At 29.6% G+C, this 11,337-nt stretch overlaps 2 protein-coding genes across 2 annotated transcripts; one reads left to right on the top strand and one right to left on the bottom strand.

Moving 5' to 3' along the window:
* Positions 1-1,349: 1,349 nt before the first annotated feature.
* On the top strand, positions 1,350-10,835 carry LOC143220680 (putative ATP-dependent RNA helicase spindle-E). The gene is made up of 11 exons (XM_076446289.1): positions 1,350-1,366; positions 1,466-1,555; positions 6,003-6,153; positions 6,214-6,508; positions 6,587-7,044; positions 7,130-7,499; positions 7,572-7,738; positions 7,806-8,996; positions 9,057-10,196; positions 10,264-10,595; positions 10,697-10,835. Exons 1-11 carry the CDS (start codon positions 1,350-1,352, stop codon positions 10,833-10,835), a joined length of 4,350 nt encoding a protein of 1,449 aa, XP_076302404.1.
* Positions 1,933-5,002, bottom strand: LOC143220682 (protein O-mannosyl-transferase 2-like). The gene is given in 15 exon segments (XM_076446291.1): positions 1,933-2,038; positions 2,120-2,529; positions 2,586-2,734; positions 2,793-2,881; positions 2,958-3,109; positions 3,174-3,377; positions 3,448-3,640; positions 3,720-3,753; positions 3,756-3,825; positions 3,893-4,161; positions 4,231-4,339; positions 4,417-4,521; positions 4,586-4,670; positions 4,741-4,824; positions 4,905-5,002. Coding segments are annotated over 15 exon segments (2,157 nt in total).
* Positions 10,836-11,337: the final 502 nt, after the last annotated feature.

Genomic DNA, 11,337 nt, shown 5'->3' with positions numbered 1-11,337 from the left:
AATAGCAGAAGATTATCGAGAAAATTGTTCGGTGATATGAGAGCGATAAAAATGGAGAAATGTAGTTATTCGCCAGTTGCACAAGCATGGAATACCTCGGCTCAACTTGAAATAAATTAGTTAAGCATCGTGATAATCGATCCGTCTATTAAATAATGCATGAAAAATTGATTTCCTATAACACGACCGCTCGCCAATTGAATAGTTAACCGACGATTTGCTTGCGAATTCGCTCTTGCGACGAATTCGTACCACTTGTTAGCGAACACGTTGCGATAAATGTAGAGATCAATGTTCGATTCGGCACTGATAATCTACGAATTGCATTTCGACGAAAATCACTTAACGCGTGTTCTTAAAACTAACGGGCGAAAAATTGTTAACCATCCGTTTAAAATCGTGCAAGGATGAGATTAATTATCGTATTTGTCGAATTTGGTTGATACATTACACCCGAGTGATTTAAATCTCTTGAAATAAATATAATCAACGAGTTTAAAATACGTCCGTAATATGAGAGGAACATAGCAATTTATATAGTGTCACGTGTTAACTTTGCTTGTCGTGTCAACACACCTACACATACGGTTTAGCACGTACACGTTTACATCCGATTAACGTCGTTACGCTCGTTCGTAACGTTCCACGTAGAGGCAAGATAGATTACGTGTGGAAAAGTATCGAAACGATGCCCTTTACTAAACGAACCAGAGAAAATTCAGGCTGTTCCGATTAACTTTACTCGGCACAGCAACAAGTGTCTCTAAACAATGCTCATTTTAAATCTCCGTCGACAGACGACTTTCCCAGCCAATCGAAATTAGCGCGCGAATTTCATCAACTCTGTGACTCTCATCATCGTCGATCGAATATTTTCGACGACGTTAGTCGAACGGCGACCAAGTACGCGACTGGTCGATTAAATTCGGCACATATCACTTGGCACTGTTAGGAGAAAATTTTTGAATGCATACGTGACACGGTTGCTTTTCATTTCGCGCAATATTTACGGCTTATTTTACGGATCTGGGAAAAAAAATAACACTCTCGAAGTGAAATTGTGAAAGTTCGGTGTAGGCTTAGTTGTTATATTTTTCTAGTGGCCGATCATCGATAAGATTAGTCGTGCAGTTTTGCACGTACACTTAGGCGCGAGAATACGTACCGGAAATTCGTAAGAACACGTGGTCACTTTGACAGCTATTCCTGATCTCACGTGAGAGTGCGTTCGTGGTCTCTCAACAGACTGAAAATCCCCGGGAGCTGTTTATTGATCGTTTACCGCCGAAAGATACGTGCTACGATTCACCGGTTAAATGCGTTTATAATAGGGCAACTTTGTGTGGATGATGATTCAGTGTACGCAGTGACTTGACGCTTTGAACTTACGTTGGTAAGTAATCCCAAGAGATAAAGACAAAATTTGTAATGACCCAAGATTTCCCTTTAATTGAACGCTTAACAGAGAATTGAGTCGGTGTCGCGTTGTCAAGGCGCAGCTCCAACACGTGGGTCGATCAGCTGAGCGAACCACGCTCACTCAAAACCTTTTAAAGTGATCAGACATCGTGGGTGTTTATACAGCGTTTCTTTCCCATCGTTATAGTAAATTCATACTTTTTTTTTATAACAATATTTTATAGTTACTTTTTTATTCAAAAATATTTCTAAAATAACGTATCGAGAATATCATAAATATGATTTTTATAATTAATAATAAAAGTGGCGGAAATTAAAGTATCGTAAAGTATTTTTTATATTTATACACTTATAAAAATTTATTAATATGTACATGTCATGTATTCTTCAAATGATGGTAACTTAAATACCAATAAATATATCCATATTTTGTTATTTTATATTGCTCTTTTGAAGATTTTAAAATATTAATACTTCAACAGTATTTAATCCAAATACTTGAAACAGTCTTTATTAAAATTCCCATGTATCCAACCATCTTAAAGAATGCATTGGACTTTCAGGATCTAGCGAGGAAGGACCAACCATACCATAAGCCAATGGAGAAAACAAATAGAAACTATAAGAGAATAAACCATAAGAGAATGTAAATGTATACTTTCTGAACTAAATATTTATTAATCAGTTGAATTGCATTTACCTGTATATGGTACTTGAAATAACAGTAGCCACTATTGTATGATATATAACATGTCCAATTTTATTTGGGAATAAAGTGATCAAACTATTGATGATATAATCCAATGTTATTCCAGATAACATTGAGCTGTATAATAGAGCTGGGAAATAATGATGATAATATAAAACTCTAGTCATTACCCAAAATGGTGCATAATGTAATATCCAACCAAGGAAAAGCCACTTTCCTGCATTTAGTATTTTATTCCTTTGTTTAAGGACAATAGTATTTTCTATACAGCCGCGTTGTTGCCGTACGCAAGCGTGAATATATATTATAATAAAAAGTATTAAAAATATAATATTACCCCACCATATAATTGGATTGCCAAGTAAATATATTCTTAAACTGTTACCAGAAAAAAATTGACCCTAAAAAATTTATCGGTTAATTATATTTTCCTTTCCATTATAATTATGTGACATACTCTGTAATTAATAGGCCACTGCCAAGGTCGGGATGATACTTCTCCTTCTTTAACTTTCAAATCAGAATTTCCTTGCATCATTACTGCATGTGACTCCAAAAATCTATCTAAGAATCCAGGTGCATATACTTGAAAGCTGACATTCGGCACTGTAAAAAACGATTGATTAGCAAGATACTATATATTTAATAAATCTTAAATACCAACATTTTGCATAATTATTGTCTTCAATATTCCATAATGCGTTCTTATCTCTCATATTTGGATTACAAGAAACTTCTTGTTGACTATATGCCCTAAAAAGTTACCATGTTTTATTACATTTGTCTTTACTCCTTTCTCTACTTTGAAATATATGATTTCATAACTAACCACTTCGGCAATGTTTTTCCACTGCACGTTAATACGCAATGATGTAGATAGTGTACAAATTTCAATTTACTCGTTACCGTTTCGATTGCATCGCCATCTTTGCCGTTTGTTATTAAAATTTTCCATACATCGTTAGCATCACCAGTACCATTCTACAAAAATAAAGAAAACGGTATTGTATAATTAAATATAAGAATTGTAAACGAATAAACTCACTTCCCCATATCCTGTAACTTGATAGTGCTTTTTAGATATAGGCGCAATCTCTTTATGCGAATGTAAATTTCGATGTGTAATAACATGCTCCAAACGTATAAGATCACCATGCTTTACTAGTACTGGTTCTGATGGAATATAGTCAGTGTCAAATTTCTTTATGAGCCATAAATTATTATCATCTTTATGCGAATAAGTTGTAATCTATCAAAAAAGTATGTTAATATTTCACCAAAATATATTGTTAAGATATATAACCTGATAAGATTAATACTTGTTGTTGTCTAGCTCCAACTCCTTCTGGATAAAGATGCCAATGAGAATGTAAGTATCCTCCACCAGTTCGATGATTTTTCAAAGTAATTGTAGCTCCATAAGCCAATTGCCGTGGCATTGTTGCATTGTATAAAGAATTTCCTTCTAATAAGGACTGAAATTCGGAACTATAAAATCCATCTCCACTTCCACTGAAATATTTCGTACAAATAGAATATTTATTTGAAATGTACATATAATTAATGTACATGCAATATATAAATCTTCTACCTTTTATTTAAAACAGTAAGATGAATATAAAAAATAACATGTATGATAATATTGGTAAAACAATTAGACAAATACAACGTGCTAACAATAGCTTTCCTACATATACCTGTAAAAAGTGTAAAAATGAATTTAAATAGTTAACTTTTAATAATTTATAAACTTATGGAGCTTACAATAGATTTTGTGAGATCTCCTAATTCTCTCCATAATTCAGAAACAGTATTAAGTCCAACTAATAACACAACAAACAAACCAACAAACTTTATACTAATTGTACAAGCAAGAGAAATTCCAGTGAATGATAACCATCCCCACCATTTCATTGTAAATGGTTCATGGCGAAGAGAACTTGTATGAGCCATGCCCCAAGTTGCACACATCATAAAACATAGTAATATAGGATCCAACAAGATATACTGATTTAATGTCAGTAATCCCACATCTAAAATACATTAATCGATTAATAATGTATCTATTTCATCAAATTATTTACCATAAATACAATATTTACCAAATAAAATAAATAATGCAGAGAAACCTGCAGCTTGAATAGATTTTGTTAAGTCCCATACAATGAGATATGATAAAGGTACTATAGTTGCACCTAAAAATGTACAAAACTGAAACATAGGATATATTTATAAGACATTTAGAAGATATTTAAAATTTAATTTTAATACATTCAAATTAAACTTACCATTCTCATGCCAATATATTTAACATTCTCAAATTTATCTCCTGGTTTTTCAAAGGGAAATGTTCCATCATAACCAGTTAAGTATCCAGATAATGCTATTAACATCTAAAATTAAATAATATAAATTATTAACATACAAAGAGAAACCTATATACATGCCATTTATTACCTTTCCAAGAGGTGGATGAACATCAAAGAAAAATGTTCTATTTATGTACCAATTTCCCATTTTACCAAAATGGGTTTCATCCCAACTAAAAGATCAAGTATCTATATAAATTAATTATAAATTTAATATACTAATATTTTTAACAATTAACTTACCAAACATGTTGTGGTTCTGTAACATTGTAAAACCTTGTTCCTGCTGTGAGTATTACAATAATCCCAAATAAAAGCCACCAATTCCTATATAAATAAAATTTGAAAATTTATCAAAATAATTTTGCGTAAAAATGTTTAAAATAAATTATAATATAAGTACATACAAATCTTTTATCTCTTCTTTTTCTGTAGTTGTTGATAATTTATGCGAATTTATGTTTTTCATTTTTTGTACACATTCTGAATTATTTGTATTCTTCATATTCTTATTAATACATTTATAAAACATTCTTGATTATATATTACTTAACATTTAATTATAAAGAACTATTCTAGAAACTTAAAATGCTTAAATTACATTGCGCATCACAATGTACATCTGTATTACTTGTTAAACTTTCAATTCTTTACATCTGTAAAAGTACCGCTATATTTTCCAGGGGCGTCGAAATAAGAAAATGTACCCTTACTTTAATTTATTATTGATTTATGCAGGTTAATAATCTAAGTACTGTTTGAAGTTGCTAAAAATTAATTTATTTTTAGCAGACAAAGAATATAACAATATTCTATTTAAATTCTACCTATTAGTTAAGATTTCTATTCTTCCTAAGATGGCAATTCGATTATGCAAATTATGTATTTTAAATCGCTGTAACTATTTCTTTATAATTAGTAATATACATATAGTGTATGAGATACATTTTTATAGATAAAATATAAGAACAAATGGTTCTCAACAAGTTTTTAATTATTTCTGCATATTTGTTACGTTATTTAAATTATAACTGTCTGCTGATTGAGCATAGAATGATATTACAGCTTCCATATTTGTTTCTATAGATTTTGGTAAACAAAGAATTCGAACTAAATAATTGCGATTTCTATCAAAAAATTCTATAAACAATATATGAATATTTTAAAATAATTCATAAGTTTGTTTTATTTACAGAGTGTACATAAACTCTCGTTGGATTCTTTCTTGGATAAGACTAGAGAATTCAAATTCATTATACACGTGTCAGGAATGTGTATTATGTGAAAGAAATGTAATATATCAATCACGAAAGGTGAAGGAAAAAAATACGAATAAAAAAAATTAGATATAAACTATATATGCTACTAATTGTATATATATTTAAATTTCACGAAAATATACTTATAGGTTGATGAATAATAAATATAAATATTTACTGTACGTGAAATTTTTTATATAAAATGGATACATTAGAAATATTTAAATCGGAAAATACATTTAGCAGAAGAATAATTGCTGGGCCAACAAGTGGAAAAAATATACGCGAAAACATGTCATTATTAGATATGCAATCAAATACAAGTATAAGTAGTACAATAAAAGGAACAGATTATGCATTAGAATATGTACAAAAAGAAGAAACTGAACTTTTACAGGTATAGTAATCTTCAATTTAAATATTATTTGGAATTTTATGTAATGTATTGTATTTTTAGTCTTCAAATTATTATAATACAAATGAAGAAAGCAACTTTGAAACTGTAACAGAAGGAAGTTCCATACAAGATATTCAAAATGAAAAAACATTAAACATTTATGAAACATATCCATTTGTTCCTCATGCAAAATCTAATTTAGTAATTGAGTCTATAAAAAATCAAATAGTGTCTATGATTGAAACTAATTCAGTTGTAGTAATTCAAGGTCCAACAGGTTGTGGTAAAACTACACAAGTACCACAATTTATTTTAGATAATGCTTATCAAAAAAAACTTCATTGCAATATTATAGGTAATTTTATTATAATTGAAGTAACATATAGTTTAATTTAAGTAGAATTCCTTGTAATACATACAATTGCATTTATAGTTACTCAGCCTAGAAGAATTGCTGCTATAAGTATTGCAAAACGTGTAAGTAGAGAAAGAAATTGGCCAGTAGGTACTCTTGTTGGATATCAAGTAGGTCTAATAAATCACACGTGTAAAGATACACGTTTGACATATTGTACTACTGGAGTTCTTTTACATAAATTGATAAATAGTAGGAATATGTTGGACTATACACATGTTATAATTGATGAAGTACATGAAAGAGACCAAGATTTGGATTTTGTTTTACTTGTTGCTCGAAAACTATTACGTACAAATTCACGCTCAGTAAAAGTTATTTTAATGTCTGCTACATTTGAAGTAGAAAAGTTTGCTAAATACTTTTCTTCACCTGTAGGAAATGAACTTGTTCCTGCACCTATTATTGATATTTCAAAAAAAACATATTTTAATGTTGGTATCTATTATCTTTGTCAAATGGGTGCACTGGGACCGGTAAATACTTTATATAATTATTAAACATAATAGTATCTAATATTTCATGTATTTGGGTGTATTTATTGAATTATATTTATTTTAGATGCCTGCAGTTTCTGTTATGAAACCGGGTATAACAAAGACAATGATGGAATTTTGTGTTAACCTTATAAAAGTTCTTGATGAAGTTGATATGAAAGCTGATGATGTAAAGTATGATCCAGAAACGAATGTTTATGAAAGACATGTGCTTCTCATATTTTTACCAGGAATTTATGAAATTGAAGAAATGAATAATTTATTGTCTCGCGACAAACATGAAAAATCCAAGTGGGACATAGTAATATTACATTCATCAATTACAGGTGAAGAGCAGCAACGAATTTTTCAAAAACCACCTTATGGTTATCGTCGCGTTATCCTATCTACAAATATTGCCGAAAGCAGTATTACTGTTCCTGATGTAAAATATGGTTTGTTTCGTTAATTATAGTAACAAAAATACTGTATATCAAATAATCTTACATTTCATATATTCTGTTTAGTAATTGACTTCTGCTTAACAAAGCAGCTTATTGTGGATCCAGAAACAAATTTTCAGTGCTTAGAATTAAAGTGGGCGAGTAAGGTAAATTGCGAACAAAGAGCTGGTCGTGCGGGTCGGGTAATGGATGGTAGAGTATATAGATTAGTACCACAAGCATTTTATGAGGTAAATTTTGTTAGTTGTTTACATTTAACTATGTTAATATGAAATGAAAAATTTACAAAAATTATAGGATATTTTGGTACGAGAAATATTGCCCGAAATATTAAGAGCTCCGCTGGAAAATCTGATTCTCAAAATAAAGCTATTAGACATGGGAGAACCTAAAGCTATTTTAGCACTTTCCTTGGACCCACCTGATCTTGGAAACTTAGAAAAAACAATATTATTATTGAAGGAAATAGGGGCATTAACGAATAAGATCAACCAAATTCAACCTTTTGATGGAGAACTGACAGATCTTGGTCGAATTATGGCTAATTTACCACTGAATATTCACCTATCGAAATTAATAATGTTAGGGCATATTTTTAGTGTCTTAAAAGATACAATCATTATTGCAGCTAGTTTGTCAGTAAAAGATGTATTTAATAATCCGTTTCAACAAAAATTGTTAGCTTATAATGTTAGGCTTAGTTGGGCAGCTAATTCTTGCAGTGACTGTATAGCTTTCATGAATGTATATAAAGTATGGATCACCGAAAAAGTTAATAGACGATTAAAGAATGACATAGAAGAAAAAAAATGGGCAATGAGAAATTTTGTACAGATTAGGGTATTACGTGAAATTAAAGCTCTAGTAACAGAATTAACTGCTAGACTGGAAAGATTAGGTATACAGGAAAGTGCCGGAATTAATAAAGTTGTTTGGAAGGAAGAAGAACGACCGATTATTTTAAAAACTGTAATTGCTGGTGCATTTTATCCCAATTATTTTGTTAAATACGGATCAGAATCAGAAAAACAATTGAATGAACAAGCTGGTGTGAAATTATTAGGTGGTTTAGATCCATTAAATACAGTATACTTACAAGGATGGCCTTTGAAACAACCTGGAGTTTTATATGCTCGTAGAATAGTAGATGTTTTTAAGGATAATCTGACAACTGTCACTGATAAAATTCATGTGTCTTTTGACGCTTCTTCTCGTATTTATATTCAATTTATTGAAGAAGGATCTAAAAAACAGTATAATAATATACCAACAAAAATATCTCCTTCTGTCTATAAAGCAATTAGAATGAGACAGTGTCAAATTCCTATAGAGATACCTATTTTAAATGAAGATACAGCATGTCAGCAAGCAGAAGAATTAAATTTACAGAAGAAAATCTTTTTTAAACCTGAAAAATTAATAGAAAACAAAATTAAATCTGAATTGCCAGGTTTACGAATAACTCGTATTTCTTTGCTAATACAAAATGTACGTATTTTTCATTAAACTATAAACTAATATAAATAAACAATGATTTATATTTTTCAGGTAAAAAGTCCCAGTTGTTTTTGGGCACAAATACGTAGTCCTACATCTAGAAAAAGGCTACATAAAATAAAATCGACTATTGAAAAAATAAAAAATCAATCACAGCCATTGGAAGTAATACCAGATAATGGAACTCTTGTAATTGCACCATATCAAGAAAATAATTTAAAAGCATATTTCCGGGCACTGGTAGTCGGGCATATATCATTACCAGAAATATTAGTACACGTATTTTTTATTGATTATGGTTATTCAAGCGAATGTCGATTATGTGACTTAAGACGCTTAGAGTATAATTGTGATATCTCCGATATTCCTGCATTAGCTTTTGAATGCAAATTAGCAAATATTGGACCATCAGGAACACGTAATTACACTGATGATTGGTCACAAGCTGCATGTGATTTATTTTGGACATTAATTAATAAACCTGATCAACTCTTTGGTGATATTTATTCTGTTGTCAATAGCACAGTTATGGTGGAATTGATTTATAAAGATGAAAACCAAGACGAAATTAGTATAAATCAATGTCTCATTGAAAAAAAATTGGCAATAAAAAAGGAGGAAAACTATTTTTCACGTTTCAATCATAATTTAAGATTACAACATTTAGATTTATCAGATGAACAATGTTGTCACTATGAAAAGTTACAATACAATCAAGATTATGTATCAGATATTTATCCAGATCCACCCGCAAAAACCGAATGCAGTACAAGAGTAAATTTGCGGGGTCCATTTTCACCTCTAGAACTTGAATTAACACATCTTGTTATGGCTGGTGGAGATAAAAAAGTGAATATATTTTTAAATTCAGTGAATTCTGTTCTCCTAGATACAGACCCTGAAGATTTTTCTCAACGACTATTAGTGGCAGGATCTGTATCCCAAAGTGTAAATAGTCGTAATTTAACGTTATATAATACAACGTTAATGCCACGTATTCCTGGATTAACTGTTTTATTTACATTAATTTTTACACCATATATGGAATTACGACGCAATAATTTTGGAACTTATTACACTGGTGCATTGTGTGGTTTAGGTTTTGATCCTGTAACTAAAATAAGTCTTTTTCCAGAACATGATATAGAGCTTCACTTTGATGTCGAAATTACTATGAGTGACTTGCAATTTGTAAGTATATTGTCTAAAATATTTTTTTTATTTGTCTATTTTGTTTATTTTTCCATTTGTTTATTAGATAAACAGACTGCGTCACTGGATGAGTATTGGAATGCAAATTAATCATCAAACTGAAGGTAGTAATAATATGGAAGAACTTATTATCTGTCAAAACAGGATAAAAGATGCATTGTTACATTTAATCGAGAAAGAAAGAAAATTTCAGACTCCTGAATTAATTAATAATTTTAATAAGTGGAGTTTGTATAATAAAAATTTATTACTTCATCCTAAGAAATCACCCATTATTACGAGTATATATAGATTACATAATGCATTGGAGTTAGAAGAAACATCTGAATTGGAGGAAATTACACAACATGTGAAGAACTTGCGAGTATTAGCAAATGAGTAAGTAAATTCTTAATACACCTCTGAACTTTTACTGATTCATTTCAATTAATTCATATATGTAAATATATATGCAAATATAATATTATTTAATATTTTAGAGATCCGAGGAAATCTGAAAACACGAATATTCCATGCAAATTGTGTAACGTTGTATTAAGCGATATATTTGAGCTTCGCAGACATTTGTATACATTAAAACATCGGCAAAATGAAGATACATTAAAAATTAAACTTTAAACCATAACGTAATAAGACATATATAGTGATATTATTAGTATCATTTACTATATATATATTTTTTTTTAGTAGAGAGATTAGAAATGTTAATACTATATTGACCTTATTTTGTATAAAATCTTTTTTGTTATGTTTGTGTACTGTTAATAATTCAGTTATTTTTTTACGATAAAGCAACATATTCTTATTTTATGTTTTATATTTAAAAAACATAATGACTTCAGTATTTTTTATAACGTTATAAAGTGATTATTGATATTCACTTCTATAATTGTATTTTTGTAAAAAAATCTTTAATATAAAATAAAGTATATATAAATAAAAGTATTACATCTATTGTTCAAAACATATCTACAAATCTTGTATTTATACATTTTAAACGCAATATGGCGTTTAGTTAACGACATATAAAATACATTGTATTTTATTATTTTTTTATGAGATTGACAAATATTTTCAAACTGGTATATGATGGTGACTGTAAATCATAAAATTAATACAA

The sequence above is a fragment of the Lasioglossum baleicum genome, unplaced genomic scaffold, assembly GCF_051020765.1.
Source record: "Lasioglossum baleicum unplaced genomic scaffold, iyLasBale1 scaffold1435, whole genome shotgun sequence".
Taxonomy (NCBI): domain Eukaryota; kingdom Metazoa; phylum Arthropoda; class Insecta; order Hymenoptera; family Halictidae; genus Lasioglossum; species Lasioglossum baleicum.
Note: the sequence above shows the minus strand (reverse complement) of the source record. Positions and strands in the feature narration are given on the sequence as shown.